The 27,762-nt window shown below is 38.6% G+C and overlaps 2 protein-coding genes across 3 annotated transcripts in view; one reads left to right on the top strand and one right to left on the bottom strand.

Moving 5' to 3' along the window:
- The window catches only part of LOC134742656 (vesicular glutamate transporter 1), a 62,594-nt gene that overhangs the window by 20,282 nt on the left and 14,550 nt on the right, over positions 1-27,762 (bottom strand). For both annotated transcript variants that reach the window (XM_063675841.1, XM_063675840.1), the window contains exons 2-3: positions 2,396-2,576; positions 1,075-1,193 (exon numbers count right to left, since the gene is read on the bottom strand). In XM_063675841.1, coding sequence (XP_063531911.1) covers positions 1,075-1,193; positions 2,396-2,576 — 300 coding nt within the window. The remainder of the gene's footprint in view (positions 1-1,074; positions 1,194-2,395; positions 2,577-27,762) is intronic.
- LOC134742845 (3-oxoacyl-[acyl-carrier-protein] reductase FabG-like) lies at positions 10,759-17,014 on the top strand. Its single transcript, XM_063676028.1, has 5 exons — positions 10,759-11,083; positions 11,512-11,590; positions 14,726-14,872; positions 15,931-16,017; positions 16,702-17,014. Exons 1-5 carry the CDS (start codon positions 10,827-10,829, stop codon positions 16,939-16,941), a joined length of 810 nt encoding a protein of 269 aa, XP_063532098.1. The 5' UTR covers positions 10,759-10,826; the 3' UTR covers positions 16,942-17,014.

The following is a 27,762-nucleotide window of genomic DNA, read 5'->3' as shown; positions in this document are numbered from 1 at the left end:
TCACCAGGCTGTATCTCATGAACCGTGATAGCTAGACGCTTGAAATTTTCACAGATGATGTATTTCTGTTGCCGCTTTAACAACAAATACTAAAAGCAGAATAAAATAAATACTTAAGTGGGGCTCCCATACAACAAACGTGTTTTTTTGCCGTTTTTTGCGCAATGGTACGGAACCCTTCGTGCGCGAATCCGACTCCGCTTTGTCGGCATGTTTGATTTATATATTCATGACAAATTGCAGCTTTCTACTGACCACTAACGATCACGGATGGACAGACAGACAGACGGACGGACAAGGCGAAACTATAAGGCTATTGCTATGGATAGTAAAATTATGTGGGGTATTAATAATGTGCTAGACGGAACGGATCTGTTACCTCCTATTTTAGCCGCGAGCCAGCCGCAGGGCAGCGTCACCAGGTACCCGAAGAACATACATCAATCACCATCATCATCAGCAGACGAAGTCAGCAGAAGCTTAGTAAGTTAATAATGTGCTAGAAGGAACGGACCTGTTACCTCCTATTTTAGCCGCAAGCCAGCCGCCGGGCAGCGTCACCAGGCACCCGAAGAACATATTTACATCAATCATCATCATCAGCAGACGAAGTCAACAGAAGCTTAGTAAGTTAATAATGTGCTAGACGGAATGGATCTGTAACCTCCTATTTTAGCCGCGAGCCAGCCGCCTGGCAGCGTCACCAGGTACCCGAAGAACATACATCAATCATCATCATCAGCAGACGAAGTCAGCAGAAGCTTAGTAAGTTAATAATGTGCTAGACGGAACGGACCTGTTACCTCCTATTTTAGCTGCGAGCCAGCCGCCGGGCAGCGTCACCAGGTACCCGAAGAACATACATCAATCATCATCATCAGCAGACGAAGTCAGCAGAAGCTTAGTAAGTTAATAATGTGCTAGACGGAACGGACCTGTTACCTCCTATTTTAGCCGCGAGCCAGCCGCCGGGCAGCGTCACCAGGTACCCGAAGAACATACATCAATCATCATCATCAGCAGACGAAGTCAGCAGAAGCTTAGTAAGTTAATAATGTGCTAGACGGAACGGACCTGTTACCTCCTATTTTAGCTGCGAGCCAGCCGCCGGGCAGCTGCGTCACCAGGTACCCGTAGAAGAACGATGACAGGACTAAACCCTTGGTTTGGGAGCTCCAGTCAAATTCTGGTATCTGGAACATAAAATACGTACGAACAACGTGACATATCATCTTCGCTTATTGCAAACAATATTTTATTATAAGCAGACAAAATACCTATCTGAGATTATGGATTGATTTTTACGATCGCTAAAATCGAACATTTTGCACAGCTTTTATTAATTTTCCGAAAACAACTAGCCAAATTGAATCTTATTAACTTGTGTTAAAGATCAGACAAATTACAGTCAGGTCAGTAAGGGTAATATAAAATTGGGTGACGCTTACGGTACATAAGGTTCTATTTTCGCTGAAGTTAGATAAGGGTGGTATTAATATAAGTTTACGACTTTACTCGAATAGGCCCTTGAAATATTTTATGTTTCGTAATGACATGTGCGAAACATGTTGCAGTAATCATCCCGTTAAAAGGTTAGATATATTTGGGACTCTTGCAAATGGTAAGTAATGTGATGGGGTTTGTACACAGATAAATATAAAGGCGGAAGTAATGTACTCGGCTTATTAATCAGTATGTAACCAAACGTAAGGCAAATAAATGTACCACACAAATATTAGATCATAAATATGATAACGGTACCGGTTTTTTTAAGATATAGGAGGCAAACGAGCAGACGGATCACCTGATGGTAAGCGATTACCGGCGCCCATGGACACCCGCAACACCAGAGGGGGTTGTAAGTGCGTTGCCGGCCTTTAAGGGAGTACGCTCTTTTCTTGAAGGTTTGAAGTTCATTCCACAGTTTAGCTGTGCGAGGCAGGAAGTTTCTAGAGAAACACACAGTTCAGGACTGCCATCTAAGTGGTGAGGATGGTAATGTTGTCGCGTAGGACGATGGCGAAAAGACGCGGCAGGGATTAATCCGAACAATTCCTTGGAGCACTCCCTGTTATACATGCGATAGAAAATGCAGAGCGAGGCCACATCTGTGCGCAGCGCTAAGGAGTCAAGCCGTTCCGAAATACGCTGGCAGTCGACAATTCGAGTCGCTCTTCGTTGGAGAAGGTGGTATTGGGGTGCCCCTGCCCATAGATGAGAACAGTATTCCATGTGTGGGCGAACCTGCGCCTTATAAAGCTGTAGGCGGTGGGCCGGCGTGAAATACTGTCTCGATCTGTTAAGCACACCGATCTATTTTCAGGCTAATTCATTGAAATCCAGTAACTGATGGATGATTGTGGACTGGATGGATGATTTAATTTGTAATACTTACAAACACAACAGTTCCGTTTTCTAGCTTCGTCTCTACGGGTTCCGTCATGGCGACCACGGCGACGGATAAGTTGACGCGTAACGCGTAGACATTGAAGAACCCGAAGAACGCTAGGAGAGCCACGATGAGCCTCCGCCGTCGCCAGAAGCACCATGTCGCTTGGTGCTCTTGTGATCGGTCTCTGTGGACAAAAATACCGATAAGTTTTTTGTGTACCTATATATTTTATTATACTTAAGTATTTTTTTAATACCACGTCAGTGGCAAACAAGCATACGGCCCGCTTGGTAAGTGGACGCCGTAGTTTTTGAGCGTTTGCAAGCCTAGGGGTGATACATGCGCGTTGCCGACCCTTTATAAACCTGTACATTCGCTTTTGAAGAACCCCATACTATACAAATAAATTTATATGATTTAAATTTTAAATAAATAAATAAACAGTAGGGGCAAAATCTATCATATTCCTATTTTCTTGCGTGCGCGTATATTCCTTCGAAAATCCGTGAAATTGACTTTATCTCATATAAACAATGATTGTATCATGATATCAAAGATTGTACCAAAATAAATATGCAAATGTACCTACCTGAAAAAAATATGATAGATTATATTCCGCTACTACATATTTTATTTCATTTACAAGCCTCCGCTTATAACTTTTTACTGAGAGGCCATTGTAGCAAATGAGTACAATCGAAAGACAATAAAAAGCCAAATCAACCTTAAAACTCGTCACCCAAACGACAGTAAAGGTGGAGTGTCGTTAACCGTTAGAGTTAAAAACGAGCAACTGGGTCACCTAATTAGGTCGACATCTTATGGCGACCATGATTACTTGCCGAATAATGGAGCCACTGGGATTTGTTTGATTGCGGTGGGCTGTCTGTGTTGTCATTGGTCTGGTGAGAATAGGGTTGTCAGCTGTATTTGGTCTGGTTGAGTGCATATGAAGGGTACACGGAAAGAACATGTCTAGTCACTTTAGTCACATTTTGAGTAATCGCGGTTTTAAAATTTGGAACCATGTCAAAATATATGGTAATTCCGTGACCAGGTCATTTTTAACTTAAAAAAAGTTGTTACATATATTATACAGTGGTAGCAAAAGATATAACTAATAGTTCATTAAGAGCTCTACATTTTGAGAAGAAAATCTAATTTTCCGAAAAAAGTGACTAGACATGTTCTTTCCGTGTAGCCTTCATATAAATCAGAATGACGTCGGATCGGAGACAAGTCTAAATATTTCTGTCTCCGATACTATAATAGTATTTTAGGTCCGCTTCGTGTGTGCCGCTTCGCTATGCGTGCGGCACAATAATCCACGTCCACGACATATAACATATAATTAAGCGAAATAAAACTAACGAAGTCGGTTAAAAAGTTAAGAAAGGCTGGTGAGCTTGGTGACGTGTTCATGTTTTTTATTTATTTATTAAGAAACAAACAGTAATTCTTTAACATTAATCAGTAAATTAAGCAGCAGTAAATATACCTATAGTTTCCTTAAATTACATGTTCATGCTTAGCTCATGCTATGTTATGTTTTTGGACCCGGGTATGTCCTTTAACTACGTCCGGACCCGGGGGTATGTCCTTAAACTACGTCCAAAAGAGAGGTATGGGCACTGTGAATGACCTTTCGCTTTGTGTGGTAGGGCACAGGACAGCGGATGTCATTTCAGATCTAGAGCAGAGCCCAACTGGGGAAGTACCTCCACCTTACAGAAAACCGCAGCCAAATAACACTAGACCCTACTCATAGTGTTGTGTTCCTGCCGGTGAGTGAGGTTGCCAGAGCCACAGATTAATAAATAGTTACTACGTAACAGATACATCATTCCCATACAAAAGCGAAAATACCTACGCTATAATAGCCTACAGAATCTTAATAATAATACCTGCTGCTCAGGACGAGAAGAAATGTACCATAAGTACGCGCACAAAGAGTCGAGACTGCCTTGCTCGCCGTGCGAGCCACGTGCCAACGCGTCATCGTAAGAATGCGCTAGGGTTGTACTGTTACTTATGTTATTATTGTAAATGTTGCGAATCAACCATATTTTTTATTAGTCAATCAAATATTTAAAAACAACAATTATATTACCTGACTCAAAAAACTCCTTCATTTACGATTTACCTACTTATGTTCAAAGAAATAAATGGTGACAAAATTCATAAAGATAGATTTAAAATACTACTCGGTAAATACGACAATTTTTTCTTTGTTTTTTGACTTTTACACCCATCTACTGCACAATAATTACGTGGTTTCGGCATTTCGAAGCGTAGGCGCGGGAAACGTGCGGTGCGAGCGCTCAGGCGGGCGTTCGGCGGCCCTCTGTCGGTTCTATCGTCGACGATACGCCAAGCGGTAGGCATATAGCGCGTGGTTTCAAGCGAGTGAAGGAGGCCTGCCAGAGCTCAACAAGGGAGAGGAGTGTTAGGGTCGGCAACGCGCATGTAACTCCTTTGGAGCTGCAGGCGTACATTGGCTACGGAGACTGCTTAACATCAGGCGGGCCGTATGCTTGTTTGCCACCGACGTAGTATAAAAAAAAATGTTACGTTGTGTTACGTTATGTTGTTCTTCGTGTCCGTCATCCTTATCCTCGTTTTCATTCTCATTAGTCCCATTACTATCGCAATAATATGGTCCGTGATCGCAAAATCAGACACATATCGCAACAGTATGGCTTGTGACGGCAAAATGTTACACATTTTTTCGTCTAGCCCCCCCTCCGCCGACCGTCCGATAAGGAACTTCGTTCCAAATATCACTGGTGCATAAAATGAACTTAACGTGTTAGTATCCGTTATTTCTGAATCAGTAAGTGACAACCCTAAAGCCAATGTATCAGAGATTTTTCCACGCGTGACAAGAAAAGGTCCCTTTAGGGAATTAATCGGGGACGTCTCACCTCGGGGTACCTTTTCTTTTTATCTTTATTCTAGCGCGCTTCCGCTTATTCCACAACTGGATTGAGCTGAAAAATGGGAAACTGTGAAAGAAATGTGGAACACAAAAAAAACGGACTTGCAAACTAAATATTTTGTTATACCTGTTACAGAATAGTTAATCGGTTTTAGGATATTAAAGACCAAGCTAACTCTGCATATAATAATAAAGCCATTTATTCCGAACAATATAAATTACAGATGATTGTTTTATAATTAAAAATATTATAATATATCTCTCAGTTCAGTGTGCCGTAAGGCATAGGCCTCCTCCAACTGTCTCCATTGGGCTCTGTCTGCAGCGACCCTCATCCAGTATGGCCCCAGAGTCAGACGAATGTCATCTTTCCATCTTGTAATTGGATGTGCTTGCTTTCTAGTACAGCCTCTAGGGTACCATAGAGTAATCTGTTTGCTCCATTTTTCTATTGGGCAGCGTAGCATGTGGCCTGTCCATCCCCACTTTAGGTGAGCAATGCGAGCAAGTATGTCAGTAATCTTTGTTTTCTTTCTTATTTCTGAGTTTCTAATCTTATCCGATAGTTTGATCCTAACTGCATATACCACAGTGTTATTTTAAACGTCATAATTTCATAGACAATTGACATTTACTTGGAGACGGTAGACATTAATAAGCACTGAACTTACTTGTACCTTCTTATACGTACTTGTCATTTTGTACTATAAAAGTAAGAAAACGAAGTACTAAAGGTTATAGAAGACTAGCTTTAAGCTTTCTTAAAATAATACCTATTTTTTATGTTCTATTTAATTTTTGGTTATTTAGGTATGTATGTTGTAAGTGAATGTCATTGTTTTAATTATAATAAACTAGCTTTTGCCCGCGACTTCGTCTGCGCGGACTTACTAAGAGCAGCTAAAGCAAGCATAGCGCCTGGAACAATTTTCATAGCAATTATTCAATTTGAGCATATTTTGCACACTAATTAGCAGACACTTCATTAATTATCTCAATTCCACCCCGCTTTTTACTTTCTTAAGGGATGATTTTCGGGATAAAAACTATCCTATGTCCTTCTCAGGGACTCAAACTATCTCTATGCCAAATTTCATCTAAATCGATTCAGCGGTTTAAGCGTGAAGAGACAGACAGACAGACTTTCGCATTTATAATATTATATATGGAATATATGGATATATGGATAGTATATAGTATATATATATATAGTATGGAAGTATGGATTAATGTACTTTGTATAAAACTAGTAAACCGCTGTCAATTGTAACTACTTTTAAAATAACCACTTATAAATCAGAAAAGTAAAAGCTGACAAGAAAAACAGGATATTAAAATAATTGATTATAAAACGGATGGTCTTATCACTTATAATTTACTGTCAAAATAGTTATTTGTTATACAAGGGTGGAAAGTTGTATTTTACCCGCGAGTGTTTCAACACACGAGAAGTAAAATACATTTTTTTTTTATATTTAATCAGGTAAATACACATAATATGCAACTTAATTACAAAAGTACCGTTAAACCAGTAAGGTTTGTCTCGGTACCCCATCCGCAGTAGATTTAATACAATAATAAAATATAACAACAACATAGGAAAGTTCATAACATGCTCAATTTAAGTAATGCTCAATTTGCACCCGTGTGCAACACAAAACTTTTCACCTGACTATAGCGAGGAAAGTGCAACATCCACAGGCATTAGATCATCTTCATACAGTGAATCACTAATTTTTTTACGATATTAAAACAGAAAACTCTGGAAGTTGTGTATTTTTACGTGAATCGGAGTCGGTGAGATTTTTTTTTAAGTAAAATGTTTGTTGACAGTTCTGACGATGCGTTTCGAAATTGCATCGACTCAACTTTCGCGTTCAGAACTATATTCAACATCATTATAAAAAAAAAAACAAATGTTTCTTATGGTATTTTAAGGTTTGTGACTTGAAATGTAAAGCTAAATTTGGTATATTTTATTAAATTCTCAAACCATTTATTTATGATAATTATTAATTAATATCGAACGAACGTTTTACGTTTTGTTATCTCTCAAAAGCTACTTAAGACGATAGTCGCTGATGTGTCCTTGAGCGTCTCAGCGTCTCTGTACCCGCACCCCGCTCACTGCGATCGTACGTGAATTTCGTCCGCTGCACCACAATGAGGTTCAAAGAATAAGCTTACAGCCCAGAGGCGCGCGGTTGGAGCTATACTCGTATTTGTGTATCTTTTGTAGATATTTTGTCGTTTGAGTATGAGTTGATAATGCGTTTAGTGGAGGTCGTAAATTATAATAAAAATATATTCCCTTATGCATTATACTTTACAAGCCTCAATTAGTTAATTTGTGTTTTATCTGGTTTCTTACAAATAAGTACCTAAGTCAATTCGACAGATTAAGATTTATAGCTAGAGCTTGGTATGTACAGTCGCCATCAGATATATCGGAGCGGCCAAGGTGCTCAAAAATATCTGAACACGCACTCTAACGCCTTGACAATAGAGGCGTGTTCAGATATTTGTGAGAGCCTCGGCCGCTCCGATATATCTGATGGCGACTGTACTAAATTGAGGCGTACATTGAGTTTATTTTATTATAGTATTTTTATTCCGTAATAAATAAATATATAATTAAATATGTAATTAAAATAATGTAATCTATCTCATGTAATTAAATTAAATTTTTGACGTGTAATATGTAACAATATTATTAATAAATGAGTATGAGTATGAGTATATAATGCCATTAATAGTTAACTTATAAAATTAAGTACCTACTACCTAGTCTATTTACCTACATATAAAATTTTGGGAATTGTTACCTACCTATTAGTGTTAAACTAGTATTATTTTTCGAAGTTCGAAGTTTTCTCAAATATCATCATTATATCCTTTGTACATCTTATTATTTGTACCATGTAATTTTTAATGTGTATATTTGTACAATAAAGAGTTTACTACTACTACTACTACTACTACTACTATATATTACAAGCGCGCCACAACCAAATCAGCGCTCTGCCGTTCTTTATTTTTTGGCCACAATAACTCCGATATAGTGGTTAACGGCTATGTATGGTTGAGGAATGGCAGCCAGCGAAACACGCAAAAAAAAATATCATCGCCTCCCGCTTGATACTTTGTCAGATGATAGTTTAGATGCTTATGTGAATAAAAAAATTGTCAGCCGGTTGTATCTCGGTGGACCGTCAGCTGGTGACATGAACATGTAAAAAAAAATCTTTTCAGTTATCGCATCCTATTTCATATACTTTGTCAGATATAGTTTAGAATTAAGATGATATTGTTAATAAAACAATTCGTCGGCCGGTTGTATCGCGGTGGAAAGACCGTCAGCTGTTAAAACATTATTGTTAGTTTAAAAGTAATTTTAATTGATTTAGCAGTTAAGTAGAAATGTTATATTTGTTGAACAATAAATGAAGATTCATATATATTTTTTCATTATTTTTTTGTTTACCCATTTAGAAGAAATACGCTCTAGACAGTAACAGTAAGTAAGTATATAATTTCTGAATTAAAGACCTATTATTTACCGTTATAATAATTTACCACCTCCACGAAATGCAAGGTGTATTCGTATCTGAACAAGAAAACATTTGTAGAATACGAACTAACTATTGCATTATAGCATAGATATTCGTATTATCGTTGCGGTAGTAAGTAGTACGTTTGATTTTTTCCTTTCGCCTTAATTTATAGTTTCGCCAAAAAAATACGACCGGCCGTTTTGGTCTTTTTACTAAACGGCTTAATCAATTGTAAGGGTCATTATTTATAAATAGTTTTTATTTGGATTATGCCTACATTCATTTATGATTAGCTTATACAAGAATATTGACTCTTACTTGTCACTGTTTGTTTTTATCATCAAGCACCACCAATCAATGGGAGATTACCCAATCACCCAACACAATTAAAAAAATTTAAACTTATAAATAAATATCTACACACAACGTAAATTGATAGCCTATATTAATCAATTAATTATTATTTTGTTAGGAATCGAACTTTATTAAAAACGTAAAAATGGCAATATGTACGCGCATGTTAGAAAACTTTAATTTTTATATTTCAAATGAAGCTTTCTCAAGCATAAGTTGAAATATTGTCATTATTTTCGTAATAATAGGCTGCGAAACACCGTGTTAAGCTCGTCAGAACCAAATCAACTTTCTGCAGTTATTTAGTCTTTGGCCACAATAACTCCAATTTCATTACACTTGGGCTCATCACAAGCATACAGATTACAAGGAAGGCACGGAGCGACGAGAGACACAGCCTCCTCTTCCCAAAGCTAGCACACGACTGCCGGCCACGCCGTTTTCGAGCTACATACGCACGAAATGTTGAATAATATTCGATTCCTTTAAAAAAAAATGATTTTTTATCATTATGAAACGTTGCATTTGTAGTGCCTGTTAAAACGTTTATTTTAGTTTAAAAATAACTTTAATCGAATAAACCGTTTAGGAGATATAAGCAAAGTTAGTCGCAAAACGGCCTGTCGTAATGTTCCTTTTATGGAGAATCTATAAGTCACAGGGAAAAAGTCAAACGTTAGGAATGTTGTACATGAAATGTAGATTCATATATATTTTTTTCATAATGTTTTGTCGAACCGTTAAGAAGATATATACTCTAGAAAGTAAGAGTTTACGGCCAAAAATAGCGATTAGCGGCTTAAATACGCTCAATCCAAGGTCAAATTACTTTAGCTACTAGTGGATAAAATGCGTTTTTACCAGCTTGTTTTAAAGGATAAAAGTCGGCTTTCCGAGCTAGTGACACTGACGCAATTCTAATTGTTGTAAATGTATTTGTACATTTATTCAGCAAATGAGTCTCCAAAATTACAAAAACAAAAAACTTATGAACAAAGTAACTCTAATTAAGATAAGGTATTCATTCAGTGTTTCGTTTATATAAGACATCCAAGTCATTGTCTGTGCGATAACTATACCGATAACAGTTATAATAAACAGTTTTATAATTTTTATCTTTAGTCTTAAGACAAACGTCGCATACGTAAGAACTGTTTTCGTATTCTAGATACTAAAATAGCAAGCCTAGCCAAGTGACAATTGTTTTTTTGAAATGATGACTTCGTCGCATCCGGGGCCCATTTCTCGAATGGTATTAGACTAATACGTAAGTCCACGAACTGCCAAATCGTATGGGTTACCATGGCAACAAACTAATAATATTAGACTAATACCGGTCGAGAAATGGGCCCCTGTTATCCCGATCCAAATTTATTTTCTATTTACGTTTGGCGATAAACGATTATCATTTTGAGGTCACGATCTCAGTTCGATTGCCCCAATTTGCCCGTCCGATTTATAATTTTTGTACAAAATTGGTACAAAAACAGGATGATTGGGTAAATTGGCCAATTGAATTGTCATTTTAGTATCTGGAATATAAAAACAGATTATTAGCAGAAGGTTTGAATTTAGTTTTCCTTTTAAAATGAGTTTCGAAAACAAAGTGGTACTAGTGACCGGTGCAAGCGCCGGTATCGGCAAAGCCATAGCGTTACTATTCGCCGAGCGCGGCGCGCGACTTGCGATCGTCGGTCGCAACAACGCGGGGAAGCTGCGCGCAGTCGCAGACGCGTGCGCAGTCGCAGTCGCAAGCGCAGGGCGGCCGCTGGAGATCGTAGCTGATCTGTCGACGGACGAGGGGTGCGAGAGGACGGCGAAGGAGACGTTGGATCATTACGGAAGGTACCTTCAATTACCTTTCACGGAATTTTAACCGTAAAAAATTCCTCATAAATATCTTCTCTGTCGAATCATTAGTGCCTTTGCAAATTAAACCTATGCCTATGGATGCTGACTTGGTTAATGCTGGAAGCCAATGCCACGACTTGCCGTGTCATTATGCTTAGTTGTACTTAGTATCAGTCGAGATGACGTTTTATTGGGTGTGTGATCAAATGCCGCAATGACGGTCGTTATATGCGGTTCATATGGAACTTATAATATGTGTGTAGATAAAACAGTGTATCAAACTGTACTAGGGAATAAAACACTCGTGTGATTTTACAAAATTCGCTTTCAGCTCGTTTCATAAACCCGCACTCGTATTTTAATGCCTTTCATTATGTAACAGACACATAAACTACTATAATGACTTCCTCAAAACTTTTCAGATTAGACGTTCTGATAAACAATGCAGGAGTGGGCGCACGGACGGACCTCGCGGGGACCGACATGGCGATATTTGATAAGGTGAGGACAACTTCCAAAGTGAAATTAGGTAAACCCAGAACCTAATTATGGGTTCTGGGTTTACCTAAGCTGGGTTTACCTGGGTTCGGTATTAATAATAGGCTCAATTTTGTATTATGACTATAGGTATTATTGTAAAATCGTAAATATTCATCTTTAAATTGTAAATTAGTTGTAAATAGGCATGATTTATTTAGGTAATAAGGTAACATTCAGACACAATTGTATTGTTTATGAATAAATGAAATGAAATGAAACCCAATAGCAAAGCCAGGAAAAAAGGAAACGATCGGACGAGCAACAAATTTTCAGCAGAAGTATATTTTGAGAGTAATTGAGATAAAAGATAAAATTAAAACCCGGCCTAATGTTCCGTCGCAAACTTTGCGCGCTGCGTCATATCTGATGTTTCCATCCATATAATTAGCTGTCTTGACGCCCCCTCTAAAACAGAAAAAATAAAAACCTTTACCTAATATTGTCTTCGGTTACCGCGATAGTTACTCATGAAATAAAACGTAAACGTCGGGATGTAGTATAAATTCAATATACGCGATATAATCCGTTTTCATAGTTTTATTTCATAACCTTTACCTAGTTTTCAGGGTTCCGTACCCAAAGGGTAAAAACGGGACCCTATTACTAAGACTCCGCTGTCCGTCTGTCTGTCACCACTGTCACCAGGCTGTATCTCATGAACCGTGATAGCTAGACAGTTGAAATTTTCACAGATGATGTATTTCTGTTGCCGCTATAAGAACAAATACTAAAAACAGAATAATATAAGTATTTAAATGGGGCTCCCATACAACAAACATGATTTTTTGCTGTTTTTTTCGGTAATGGTACGGAACCCTTCGTGCGCGAGTCCGACTCGCACATGGCCGGTTTTTTTTTCTAATAGTTTACGTATTGGCACCGAGCGGAATGTCACGAAGTCGAAAGTATTCAAAACATTTTCACGATTTGAAATTTCTCGATCTTTTTTAAAGTTGCTTTGTAAACGTTGCTCGGCTGAGTTACAAAGGCGTACTGACGATGACGAGAAAGCAGCCGAGCGCTAGCAACCGGGCGACATTAGTACTTGAGTGACGCGATAGATGGCGCTGCAAGTTGATAAATTCCCTTAATTAGGGCTGAGTTACAACTTACAAGGGTGTTATCTCATATGTGGTTCAAGCGGGAGGCAAGGATACCTAAATATTATTATTTGCGCTTTTATTCTAATCTTATCTGATAGATAGTATAGATACTCTGACCACATGAGCACCGATGACACTATACTATCTAAATCAATACTAGAACAAATACCGACGATAAGGCTATAGCCTATAGGTAGGTGATGATTCGTTGCATTTTTTTGCCAAGTTTGTGAAAAGCGTGGCGTAGCGTAGCGTAAAGGGGCCCACTGACTATCAGTCCGCCGGACGATATTGGCCTGTCAGTTAGAACAAAAATTTGACAGTTCCGAACAACTGACAGGCCGATATCGTCCGGCGGACTGATAGTCAGTGGGCTCCTTTAGCGTGGCCAGAGTCTAATGGTCAGACCGCACCTCTGTGGCTATCATTTACAAATTACAATTGTGTCACTGTGACTTGTAGAAATTGCATTTGTCAGTTAACTTGAGAGCATACCAGCGAGTTATGCCGTTCTCAAGAATGTTCCTCGTTTTCTACCTATGGAAAATTCTCGCTCGAGAAAATTTTCCATGGGAACGTTCTCGAAATTGGCACAACTACATGGCAAACCTGCATCATCCTGCATGGTGTAGCCACCGTGTGCACTGGCCGCTAAAAAAACAGTTTCGCCCGGCTTTTATTTTGCTAATAAATTTCTCACGGTATTCTGAGTGCAAATTGCAAAAAAATCAATACATTTCTTTAACGTTCCATCGGTTTGCCGCTGTCACTGTCACATTTCGCAAGAAAGAACGGGAAAGATCATGCGCGCAAAGTGTCAATTTTCATTGAATTTTGTCGATTTTTATTTATTTTAAAAACGTTACCTTACAATATCGAAATTCGAAAGCTATGAAATTACTATTTAAGTTAAGATTGTTTCTTCTTATTTTTTTGTTTATAGTATCACATAATAAATAACCGAGTAAAGTTGGATTAAAAGTCCGAGTTAGAGGTTACTTTGGGAATTAATTGTATCGAGCGAAGTGTCATAATTCGTGTATCGGAAGCTATGTTATTAAAGATAATATAGTCAAGAACTACATATAGTTTTTCCACGTCTACGAATATCAACGCCTCTTAGAAAAACATGATCATATAAGGAGATTTTTCGCCTTCTGGCTCAGGGAACCGCCTTAATATTTGTTTTAAATATTTCATATCCAGCGGTAGAACGCAGTATGGCCGAAAACGGTTCTGAGATGATGACATTCTCGGCAATCTATACCTACGATTGAAATTGACATGGTTTCTCTGCATAAATTCATTGGACATGCATTAATCTACGTGCGATCGGAGGGAGTAATCCGAATTAGATTACTTATGAATATGTACTAAAAACACTCGTAACTGACCAGAGGTGACCCAACTCATGGCAATAAGGTTGACGAACTGTCAGCAAACTGTCAAGCTGCTTCTGTAAACATTCATTCACGTTCTCACTGTTGAGCCTCCTTGCCAAAAAAAGATTGAAATAAATTATTATAAAAATAATGCAGTTAGTAGGGAATATTACGCGAAACTCTGCGTAGGGGGCGCCAGGGCGCCACTACCACAATCTGAGGGTTTATCGTGAAACAAGAAAATTTCTTTATCTAACATCTCTGTCACTCTTGTATATTCGAGCGATAAAGGGGCAGATAGCGAATTTTCGGATTTGCGTTTCCCGGTAGGTCCTCTGTAAGCAAACCGTCTTGATGCATCAATGCCATATTTTATTCTCTCTGAAAACATGTCAAAAACCTGTTAAAAGTACAGTAGATATAAGTTGCTCTAAACCATAGAGGCTAGTCCTGCACTCTGGTGGCAGAACATTGCAGTAATATCCCCTATTGAATAATGCTCATCAGTGGCGATGTATCAAAAGGGATATATATTGGAGCTAATTTGATTTATTAGTATAGCAGTGTTACCTTAGTATTAAAATATCTACTCAATAAAATAATATTTACAGGTGTTTAACATAAATGTAAGAGGCGTTTACAATCTCACGCGGCTATTGGCACCAGAGCTTATCAAAACCAAGGGGAACATCGTCAACATTTCCAGCATATCCGGTACGGCGGTGGCGGTGGGGAGTCTGCCTTACAGCATGTCGAAGGTAAGGTTACCCTCAGTTCATAACTTAAGGGGCGTTTATAACCTCACGCGGCTATTGGCACCAGAGCTTATCAAAACCAAGGGGAACATCGTCAACATTTCCAGCATATCCGGTACGGCGGTGGCGGTGGGGAGTCTGCCTTACAGCATGTCGAAGGTAAGGTTACCCTCAGTTCATAACTTAAGGGGCGTTTACAACCTCACGCGGCTATTGGCACCAGAGCTTATCAAAATCAAAACCAGGGTCAACATTTCCAGCATATCCGGTACGGCGGTGGCGGTGGGGAGTCTGCCTTATAGCATGTCGAAGGTAAGGTTACCCTCAGTTCATAACTTAAGGGGCGTTTACAACCTCACGCGGCTATTGGCACCAGAGCTTATCAAAATCAAAACCAGGGTGAACATCGTCAACATTTCCAGCCTATTCAGTACGGCGGTGGCGGTGGGGAGTCTGCCTTATAAAATAAATATAAAACGTTTATTTATTTAGATAACAAGATCCATTTTTGTTAGTAATCTACAAACTAAACCTAAAAACTATGTTAGTATTCGTACCTCACTAATGACAACGTATTTTTAATTAAGTGTTGCATTATAGCATGTCGAAGGTAAGGTTACCTTCAGTTCATAGCTTAAGGGGCGTTTACAACCTCACGCGGCTATTGGCACCAGAGCTTATCAAAACCAAGGGGAACATCGTCAATATTTCCAGCATATCCGGTACAGCGGGGTACTGCGGTGGCGGCGGGGAGCCTGCCTTATAACATGTCGAAGGTAAGGAATAAGGATATCACCATTTGTTCAAGACTTAAGAGGTGTTTTACAGCCTGATATGGCTTCTGACATCAGGTCTTATTGAAACCAAGAGTAGTGCGCTGTAAGAAAAGGGAAAAGTGCGGCCAGGGTGGAAGCGCCTCTAACTTACATATTGTATTCTAAAGCAGACGAAATTGTCTCTTGGAGGCACTTTTACCTCTACGCCCTGACTTGTTAGTCTTAGCCGTAGGTAAACAAAACGTCAGCCAATGTTTAAAACTAAAATTTAATAATGTTTTTCAGGCTGCGCTGGACCATTTCACAAAACTGATCGCCCTCGAGTTAGCTCCTAAAGGCGTTAGAGTCAACACCGTGAGCCCTGGAGTCACAGTAAGTTTAAATAATTAAGCTAGAAAGGGCCCACTGATTACTTACTAGTCCGTCGGACGATATCAGCCTGTCAGTTAAGCTCTTAAGGGGCCAACTGATTACCAGTCCGCCGGACGATATCGGCCTGTCAGTTGTTCGGAACTGTCAAATTTTTGTTCTAACTGACAGGCTGATATCGTCCGGTGGACTGATAATTAGTGGGTTTATAAACAACGATGGTACAAGGTACATTGTTTTATTTAACCAACAAGATAAGATTTCGGTTTTGATGAACAAAACCTATAACTTCAATGTGGATTGTTATAGCGTTGTGTGGCTGTAACTTTCGCTTGCCTTATTAAATGAGGGGAATAGAAGTTAGAATACAACTGTTGAAATACTGTCATGCTATCTGGAAATTGCTGGGCAAAGTTGAAGGCACGAGACCTCAGGGCCCTCCTCCCACTAGATGGAGTGCTCAAATTACGGCACCTATGCAACTAAAACTGCACGAGGCCATGCGCTTGGCGAGGAACAGAACCCTATGGAGGAACCTGGTCTTCAGCAGAAGGACATGATGTCACGATCCTCAGTATTGAGGGACCGACTGAAGAAGAAGAGATCTGGAAATTAACACAGCACTGCTTTTAGTTATGCGTGTTCTTTTAATCTTCCAGTTAAAAAAGTCTTCATCTATTCTTACAGGTTAGTGACTTCGTCCAACGTATAACCGGCATCAGCGACGAGGCATACTCCGAGTTCCTAACCAACATGGCCGCAGGAATTCCTATGGGTCGCGTATGCCAGCCTGAGCACATAGCCAAGATGGTGGCATTCTTAGCAAGCGAGGATAGTGAACTAGTCACGGGTACTATAGTTAAAGTCGACGGTGGTGCGGATCTGCATATCGACTTTACACACATGGCGAAGCAGACACAGAAATAAAATAAAAAACCATTTGTGACTTCTTCAAAATGAATGTCACACTCCATTACCTTATATTATGTAACTAAATAATCAAATATTAAATAGTATAAAACAATATATAATGTCTATTTATTACTAGAGAATGCAATCATCTCGTTCTCGCAAAATTTCGTGTAATTTACCGAGATTTTTTTTATACCACTTCGGTGGCAAACAAGCATACGGCCGGATGGTAAGCAGTTACCGTAGCCTATGGACGCCTACAACAACAGAGATATTACATGCGCGTTGCCGACCCTTTAAAAACCTTCCTTTTTAGGGTTCCGTACCCAAAGGGTAAAAACGGGACCCTATTACTAAGACTCCGCTATCCGTCTGTCACCAGGCTGTATCTCATGAACCGTGATAGATAGACAGTTGAAATTTTCACAGATGATGTATATCTGTTGCCGCTATAACAACAAATACTAAAAACAGAATAATATAAATATTTAAATGGGGCTCCCATACAACAAAGGTATTTTTTTTGCTGTTTTTTTTCCGTAATGGTACGGAACCCTTCGTGCGCGAGTCCGACTCGCACTTGGCCGGTTTTTTTGAAGAACTCCATACTGTAGCCCCTCAGGAAAACCTCGGCAGGGAGCTCATTCCACAGCCGAAGCGTCCGCGGGAGGAAATTTAATCTCGCCGGCAGGAAATCCCGGTTTTTGCAATCTTGATCGAGATGTTTATAAATCCAGCTGCATATGTGACGTTTTCAAGTAAAAGGTACCACATTGTCGCTTACCATAAGGACGAAATTTGCTAGTATCTTTATACGAATAACCTGTCAGAGTAAACGACAAAGTGGTACCTTTTGCTTGAAAACGACACATATACTTCTTTCTTCTGTAACTTTGCCGTTGCATGTAACAATAGGATTTTGTGACGTCTGTGACTTGTAATTGTGACGTCGCGTCAGTACAAACAACAATAATCGTGTGAAACGCTAAGATGACACGGAACGAAAAACCCTGAAACGTGACATGGTTGTCAACGTCAGTGTCGAGGTAAAGACTGCACTTATTCTTTGCAAATAAAGTTTAATTTTTATTTATGTGATAGTCAGCAAACGAGACGAGCCGCCTGATGGGAAGCAGTCATCGTCGCCCATGGACGTAAGCAACATCACAGGAGCCACTTAAGCATTGCCGACCCTTGAGAACCCTAAATACCCGCTTCTTGAAGAATCCCATGTCGTAGCACAAAGGAAATACCTCAGGAGGCAACTCATTCCACATTCTGCACGTTCTGGGAAGAAACGAGCGAGATGCCCGCTTATTCATGGTGTGCCATGTGTCTAAGAAGTCAGGATGAGCTTTGCTCCTTTGGCGGGAGGTGCGGTGATAGAAACGAGACGATGGCACCAGATCAAAAAGTTCTTCGGAACATTCCCCATTGTACAGACGGTAGAACATGCAAAGAGAGCCAACGTCTCTCCGAAGACTAAGAGGTTCTAAGCCGTCAGTAAGTTCGGGATTGCCCACAATACGAACTGCCCGCCGTTGGATGGAGTCAAGGTTAAGGAGCTGGTATTGTAAGTTATTCGTTCTTTCCTACACGAAACCGAAGTCACACGAACCTTTTTGAAATTACTTGTTGAAATGTAATAAAAACAAAGATGTTACAGCAAGTAGAAGTTTTGTGAGCTCGGGTATAAAATAATTTGTACCGTTTTCAACTAAAATGGTATTGTTGGTTGTCAATAAGGCGTTATTTCAATTAAGCTTCAATTTGAAATCAACCTTATCGAAAACCGACAATTGACCTTTTAAATGTTAATATATTTTTCCTTTTTTATTGTGGGACGTACCACATTAAAACGGTTTGTGTGGTCTGGAGGTAAGTCATGCGCTAACACATGTCCTCAGAGGTGGTCAAGGTTGTGAACCTTAATATGCAGATGTCGCTAGTGACATCGTCACAGTTGCAATGATTAAATTCGCGTTGATTGACGGATGGTCAGTTGGCGCAATTGGTAACGCATTGGACCGGCAATCCAAGGATGTGGGTTCGAGTCCCACGTTGACCAGAGTTGATCATCGTTGATTTTTTCATTGTGATTGACATCTATATATATAATTGATAAATTGACCTTTTAGTTGAAAACGTCACATTTGGTGGTTTCGTCATGTCTAATGCAAAAATAATAATGTTACAGCCTTATAATACATTACTACGACGACGATTTAGACGACCGGTCTGGCCTAGTGGGTGTAGTGACCCTGCCTGTGAAGCCGATGGTGCTGGGTTCGAATCCCGGTAAGGGCATTTATTTGTGTGATGAGCACAGATATTTGTTCCCGAGTCTTGGGTGTTTTCTATGTATATCGTTCTCTGAGTATCTATAATACAAGCCTCCTTGGGCTTACCGTGGGACTTAGTCAATCTGCGTAAGAATGTCCTATTTATTTATTTAATAAATATGCGGAATATAGTTTAAAAATTCTTTTAAAGAGTAAAAAGCATTTTGTACCAAAAAGTCCAACAAATATTTCCTAAATAGACTCATATCGGAATCTTTTATTAAATTGGGTAGCTTGTTATACAATTTGGATGTCATGCCAATGCAATGTTTGGTGTGTAGGACGTTAGCCGCATAAGCTGAAGACGCGGGTTCGATTCCCGCCTCGGCCACCGTCGGACTTGGTCACTTTTTCTTTAGTGTATGATATCTATTTCAGTTTATAAAATATGTTTATTTTTTATTTTTGGGCCATCCTGTACAAACACTTAGGTTCTGCACCAGTGGTCGCCTTGTTAGCAACAAAACAATGCGCACGGTCCAACTAACAACACTTTTTGTGGCATGGTGGGTGATCAAGTATTGTTTCGTTATAAATAACTACTAATACCACCGAATAAATGTGACGCTTTCAATCAAAAAGTACCACATTGTCGCGTACCATATGGACGAAAATTGCTTGTATCTTTATACGAAAAACCTTTCGGAGCGTCCTTGTGGCAAGCGACAATGTGGTACCTTTTGCTTGAAAACGACATAAATAATAGTACTACCGTACAGAAAGGAAACTTCCTACACAACCGAAGTTTGACAGCGGTTCTGGGACGAATTCCCTAGAGGGTCCCTTAAGTCCCTTTCTAATATATGGCACTATCCCTTTCGGCTATATATAGCTTCTGGGCATTTTCCGCAACTCGACAACTATCGTGCCTATTTTGCGCAGGGACCGGACAACCCATTCCGCGATAAAACCCTTTCAATGGGCGACACTTAAACACGGCTAACACATTGAAAGACTTTCCCTTTTGAACTGCAAGCCCATTCATACCCCTACCTTTGACTAACCCTTACCGAAAAGCTAACCAAAAATAAGGCTAGCCCTTAATAAGGGTTACCCTTATCTTTAAGCGCTTTTTATAAAGGTTTCCCTTAGCGTGAAAGAGACAGGATTAGTATATATCTACGGTAGTGAATGAAAAGGAAAGAAAATACGTGCCTAGTCAAAGAACGCCGCCGTCGCCGCCGATGATCGCTCGGATTCGAAGTAATGTGTGCTTTATGAACAAGGTAGACGACTTAAATTAGCACGCTTATATGCTAAAAGGGAATCCCTTTATAAGGCTAACCCTTATAAGCAATATGCAAGGTGTTGGTGAGCGGATGATAAGGGTTTTGTAAGGGTATTTGGGCTACCGATTACTCAAATGTGGTAGCTTTATATAAGGGTTTTTAAAAGCAAAACAAAGGGTTTCGTCTGGCAAAGGGTATGGTGAGTTAAGCCTTATGCAATACCCTTATAAAACCCCGATAAGGGATAGCGGGCCGGTCCCTGAATTTTTGCGTGAAACGAGGTAGCTCTACTCTAACCACCCCAGCTGGGCTAGCACATGATTGGCGCGAGAGTATCTCGCCGCGACATAGACTACACGTCCCCCTTTAATTCATACAGTTAGTAAAAGACGGGTCGCGGCGAGATACTGTCGCGTCAATCATGTGTTCGGCCTATAGGTCCTCCGTAAGGCCTAGCAATGTTTTCAGGTTGCAAACTGCCTCTTGCGTTGACGGTGACGGACCGGCGCAGACCCAAACAAGCAATACCTATATGTTAGAGCATATGCTGAGTGGTGTCCATTTGTAGCCTCTATAGCAGCATCAATATTGTAATTATTGCATGTTAGTATAAGCTACTTGTAATTTTACGTGTTAGTGTATAAGATCTTCTTCTTTTTAAACTTGTATGGTGCTGTATGTAGATTTATACAATAAACGTTTTCTATTCTATTCTATTCAAGCAAGCAAGCTCCTGATGAAACTTCTCGGTACGGAGTGAAACATGTCGAGTGTTTTTCGACTTAAAATACGTGAGTGACCCGTTATTAATATATTTAATAACCCTATTATATGTCGGTAAAAGGCGAAAACCTTCAAATGTAACAGCTATCAGAATTATAATTATATACATACTATTACAACTATTACAAGGTTAGTTTTGCTTGTTAAGCGAATGAGTTTCCGCTTTAAGTGTGTTATAATATCAGTAATTAGGTTCCTTGATAAAGATTTAACACATTATAAATATTAATAAAATGAACTATTGCGTGAACTATAGTGTAGCTTTTTGAGGCTAATGGGAAGTTCAATCTCAGGCTTTTCCCATCTCTACTAGTACTAGGGGATACTGGGGTCAATTGAAGCGTGGGTCATTTGAAACAAACTCGATAATAGGGTAGTTGACACATGTCGAATTTTATAACTGAATGTAGTTAAATAGACAGAAAACAAACAATTTATCACAATAAATGACAATGACACTTCGCTCGATACAATTAATTCCCAAAGTAACCTCTAACTCGGACTTTTAATCCAACTTTACTCGGTTATTTATTATGTGGTACTATAAATAAAAAAAGAAGAAAAAACAATCTTAACTTAAATAATAAATTCATAGCTTTCAAATTTCGATATTGTAGGGTAACGTTTTTAAAATAAATAAAAATCGACAAAATTCGATCAAAATTGACACTTGGCGCGCATGATCTTTCCCGTTCTTTCTTGCGAAATGTGACAGACAGCGGCAAACCGATGGAACGGCCTTAATAAATATATTGGAAAAATAATAAAAAATACAGGAACTCAAAGTTTCAAAATGTAAGATTTTATTTTAAATATACAAAAAGGAAAAACAATAATGGTACCATTCGATTCCTTACATTTTATTAAAAAAATATTGTACTTACAGCAAACGGTATACATAAACGCAATATTTCACCGACAAAATCGCCATTTCCTTGTTTTCCATACATCGAAATGAAATTGACCAATCAAGCTCGCCAATATCGAGAAAAATTAAATTTAGCGCAGAGCAAGTACCAGGGCCTCATGAGTTACGAGAAGGTGTCGTTGACCAGCCGGGCACCGGCGGCCGGACGCGTACGAGTATGAGAACATCGCGGTTGCTCGCGTATCTTAGCTAAATACTATATGATTCTACTATTAAATATATAACGGGTCACTCACGTATTTTAAGTCGAAAAACGCTCGACATGTTTCACTCCGTACCGAGGAGTAAAACAGTAAAAACAACTTTATCTCAATAACAGTCAAACTCGTTATTGAGATAAAGAAGTTTGAAGACATTGATTCTCAAGCGTGGGTAAGAATTTTAGTTTGCCTTTGTAAGTTATGCACTAACTGTCAGCTAGTAAGATCGGTTCTCGAAAATTTAAATTTGAGTTACAATGCCAGATAAGTTCACGTGAACTTCACGAGAATATTATTCTTTATTAGTTTTCAGTTTATGAATGTTAAATCATATCTTTACTTAAAGAGAAATTGTCTCAGCAATATAAAATTTGATACATGATGGAAACATCGATCCACGCATTGCAAAAACTAAAGAGACTGACGCAACGCAGACTGCGGGCCGCAGCCCTCCGCGCCCGATGACTGAGAAACTACCTTCGTTTACGGCATTATTGTCAAATGATGGGTTGCACACAGCACTCACTCATCATTCTACTAGTTTAAAGTATTATTTTGTTGACTGGTAGAAAAAATATTGTATACAAGATAAAATAGTGATATAATCAAGCTTTTCAATTTCGTAACTGACTTAGGCAACTCACCACACGGTACTCGACTGAATAGCTCTCTATTATATCACGATTGTATAAAATACTATTTAGTGTTTTTATACTGTTTATTAATAACGAGGCAAAGCTTTACCCTAAGAACAAAATAAATCACTTTCTTATGAAAATATTTTAATTTGTGTTTTTACAAGTAGTCACACTACTATTTAAACTATAAACGAAATAAAGGAAAAATAAAGGTCATTTTTTCCTTTGTATATGATATTTATTTCGTTTAAAGCTTTACCCATTTATAATTGTACTACTCGTAGGTCTTAGGTGTTTAACTTGATAGAAGCACAGAATAACTAATTGTACGACATAGAAGTTAGGTGAAATGTCAAAAGTTTAAAAGGCTAGAAACTAGCCATGTATTGCGATCTGTAGACAAGAGGTTGAACAAATTACGAGAGTGGGTGGAGGGGTGGGAGTGGGTGGGGTGAGTGAGTTGAGTGGTGATTGTGAGTTGAGTGATTGAGTGGCTTGAGGAAACTTTCCTAAGAGAACTCGCTGACGAAGTATTCATAGAGTGATCCTTGATATAAATGTATTTAGAGAGAGTACAAACTTCTTTATGTGCTATAAAGTGATATACTACATACATACATTTAAGATAATTAATTACTACCACTGTCCCCCGACGCGTCTGTCTGTATGTATGTTCGCAATAAACTCAAAAAGTACTGAACGGATATTCATGCGGTTTTCAACTTTTCGCCTATCAATAGAGTGATTCTTTGAGGAAGGTTTACGTGTATAATTTATTAAGGTTCCCTACCCATGCGAAGCCGAGGCCGCTAGTCTTAATATAAATATTAACAGTAGAGTTCAGAGCACTATAAAGTGATTGTAAACTTGAAAATGGAATGCTAAAGACAATTTCCTAACTGAGTAAGAGGCGTGAACCTCGCCCAACAGTTATGCGGAAATATCAACCGACTTCAAACATAAATACTTAGGTATGTTTGTTCCCCTATAATTGGCCCCTTCAAACTTTTGAGGCAGCAATAGTGACCTTTCAAACGAAATTAGGGGCCAATGACTGTAGCTACCTACATCCATCATTGTACTTTAAAGGTTTAAGAGGCGGTAACGATTTTAGTCGCAAAAATGTAAAATTGATACATTTAGTCGCAGAAATTGTACACCTTTTGATACGTAGAAATAACAAGTACTGGTTTCTATTAGCAAGTCTTCTCATCTTGCCGTTTTACAGATCATTTTTTTGAAAACAGACTCACTAAATTAGTAATGACGCTGTTTCGACGCGTTTGCTTTGTCTCATTTTGTATGGGATTTTGAACAGCGCGCCAAGCGGGACGTTTTGGAAACTCAAAATCCCGTACAAAATGACAGTTAACGCAAACATAACGTCACGTCACGTCACGCCACGTCACGCTAATGAATGAAATTTACACTAGGGAAGTAGGAATACAGATACATCACGTACGGTCAGCATCAAAAATAGCGTATCCGACTATGAGTCAAAAGTATCTACATTCTCTGATAGATTAACAAAATCAGATAATAATATGTGACGTTTTCAATACTCAATCATTTATTGCACATAATGGTTACACAGATGGAATATAAATATAATTAGCTCCATGCGTGAATTTATTTTTATTTTTGGATTCATAATTTATATCGTTGGAACACCGGAAATGATAAAAATACTTTTGTAAACCTTAACATTATTTTATTAAAAAATATTTAAAATGTTGAAAATTTTTGAGCGGTTGAAACGCTCATAATTTTTGGCGCGAATTCGACAGAGCGTGATGACGTCACACGTTGGGCGGCCCAACTGACGTTAGCTACTAATGACACTAATCTGTCGAACGCGTGACGTCACGCGTTTCGCTCACTAGCTTTTCGCGGGCAAATTTTTGTACTTTTTATTTATAATTTTAAGTGATTAAATGGTAATTTAAAAACGGAAATGCATTTGTAACATGATATAACGGTAACAAACATCCGAATAAAACATATTTCGTTCAAATATAAACTTCATGCATGAGGCTAATTATTGATCACATTATGTACCCTGTTGGGCGCAGCAAATAAGGAGAAAAGCACTTTCATAATAATAAAATAAATCTAGGTTTTCACTTAATTCTAGGTATTACTTATAATTTCTCCTAAGTATTCATTTAGAGAATAATAACATTTGGACAATATAAATTGTTTTAGCTTGCGGTAAAATGCTGTTTCACTTGGTTCTTCTTTTAATTCTTCCGGCAATTTATTGTATATTTTTATCGACATTACAAAAGGCCCGGTTGAGAGCATCTTAAGTTGTGAGGCTGGTAGCAAGAGCTTGTTTTTATAGCGCAATTCACGGGTTCCTATTACATCTTTTTGTATATAATTCAAGGCAGTTTCTAATAAATTTTCAAGTTTCCAGGATATATATACATGGAAGGGTGAGTATATTAAGTTCTTTAAAATAGGGTTTACAGCTGTTAGTTTGTTGATCATTAACTAAAATCATAGAGTAACTTATACTAGAGAGGTACTGTCATAGTAAATTTTGTAACCACAGTAAATTCACTGCCATCTGTCGACACACTTTAAAACTAAAAATGAAGATTTATAAAAATACGATAGAATGTATTTAAATATAGATAAATGATTTTTTTTATTTGCATTAATTATTTTTATGATTTTGACCCATGTTCTTTCACTGATATGCGTTAAAATTGTTAAATAACAAACGAAACCGTCAACGCCATCTATACGACTGTAGGCCAAAACTAGTAGCGCCCTCTGAACGAGAATCAATTTTTCTTGATTTTCGAGGCACGTTTTTTCCTTAGACTGTATCCATCTATTACGGAGTTATATCTATCTTTGCTAAAATTCAGCCAAAAGGTACCACATTGTCGCTTGTCGATAAGGTTGATTTCTAATTGAAGCTATATGGAAATAGCGCCTTACTGACAAGCGACAATAAGTACCCTTTTGGTTGAAAATGGCACATATTATTATGTCTCTATACTATGTGTCTACGAGGAACCCGAGAGATTTTAACCACGCATTTCTGAGACCAAAAGAAGGAAAAAATGTTACATAAGTTTATGTCATTTCGAAAAAAAAAATTTGTTTCGGTTCATACATAAAAGTAAATGCTATTTTTAACATGGTCACTCAAAAAGAATTTAAACTTTTTTTTAGAGTTCCGTACCCAAAGGGTAAAAACGGGACCCTATTACTAAGACTCCGCTGTCCGTCTGTCTGTCACCAGGCTGTATCTCATGAACCGTGATAGCTAGACAGTTGAAATTTTCACTGATGATGTATTTCTGTTGCCGCTATAACAACAAATACTAAAAAGTACGGAACCCTCGGTGCGCGAGTCCGACTCGCACTTGGCCGGTTTTTTTCGTAAAACCTAACCTTATTGCAGTGTTAAGTAATCCGTTCTGTATGATAATATTGATAATACTATTACTTATTCTGTGTTATTGCCGACTCCACCTCCTTCACCTACCTCCTCCACAGCCCACGAGCTATGAGTTATTGATCTGACGTTTAATAGCAGTTTTCTATTTGCGTCATACAACCCACACAAAATATATGTATTAAGTGATAGTGATAACCTGATAACGATCCATTAAATGTGTCCATTGTAGGTAGGGTTGCCATACGTCAGGATTTGTCCGGACATGTCAGGATTTTTAACCCTTTGTCCGGATTGCGGCCGGACTTGGCATGTGTAGTGTCAGGATTTTTAGGAATGACCCACCGGAGAGCGCCAAATCTCTATTACTAGAAATGTCAGGATTTTTAGGAATGACCCACCGGAGAGCGCCAAATCTCTATTACAAGAAATGTTAGGATTTTTAGGAATGACCCACCGGAGAGCGCCAAATCTCTATTACAAGAAATGTCAGGATTTTTAGGAATGACCCACCGGAGAGCGCCAAATCTCTATTACAAGAAATGTCAGGATTTTTAGGAATGACCCACCGGAGAGCGCCAAATCTCTATTACAAGAAATGTCAGGATTTTTAGGAATGACCCACCGGAGAGCGCCAAATCTCTATTACAAGAAATGTCAGGATTTTTAGGAATGACCCACCGGAGAGCGCCAAATCTCTATTACAAGAAATGTCAGGATTTTTAGGGTGATGTCAGGACATCAGGACATTTAAATCTTCCATATGGCAACCCTAATTGTAGGTATCCGTATATATATGATTTTGTTATATCTGACTATACATGACGACTGGTCTGGCCTAGTGACCCTGCCTGTGAAGCCGATGGTCCCGGGTTAGAATCCCGGTAAGGGCATTTATTTGTGTGATGAACACAGATATTTGTTCCTGATTCATGGGTGTTTAAAATGTATGTATTTATCTTAGATACTTATGTCCCTATATCGTCGCCTATTAGGTACCCACATAGATCAGGCGTGTCTCACTCCACGATTTCGTCGCGTCGCTACAAGTACCTGCGGTAGGGTTGCCACCTTTTTTCTATACACATATAGTATATTTGTCAAAATATTGAAAAAATATAGTATTTACTGGGAAATTTGTAAAAAAAAATAGGACGCCGATTTGAGGCGAATTTAAAATCCAAGTCGCATACGATGCGATATCGGTGACATTTGTATACCCAATTCTTGAGTGATGAAAATATAGTATTTTTCGTACTATATTGTTTTTGTATAATATATAGTACAAGTGACTAAAATAT

Source organism: Cydia strobilella, chromosome 7 (assembly GCF_947568885.1).
Source record: "Cydia strobilella chromosome 7, ilCydStro3.1, whole genome shotgun sequence".
Classification (NCBI taxonomy): domain Eukaryota; kingdom Metazoa; phylum Arthropoda; class Insecta; order Lepidoptera; family Tortricidae; genus Cydia; species Cydia strobilella.
The sequence above is the reverse complement of the archived record's forward strand: the minus strand, read 5'-3'. Positions and strand labels throughout refer to the sequence as shown.

Bases quoted from the DNA above. Each gene is read 5' to 3' on its own strand.
- LOC134742845 (XM_063676028.1), top strand. From the start codon at position 10,827: ATGAGTTTCGAAAACAAAGTGGTACTAGTGACCGGTGCAAGCGCCGGT. The intron at 14,873-15,930 runs GTAAGGTTACCC...AATGTTTTTCAG, and splicing joins TGCCTTACAGCATGTCGAAG to GCTGCGCTGGACCATTTCAC. The intron at 16,018-16,701 runs GTAAGTTTAAAT...CTATTCTTACAG, and splicing joins CCGTGAGCCCTGGAGTCACA to GTTAGTGACTTCGTCCAACG.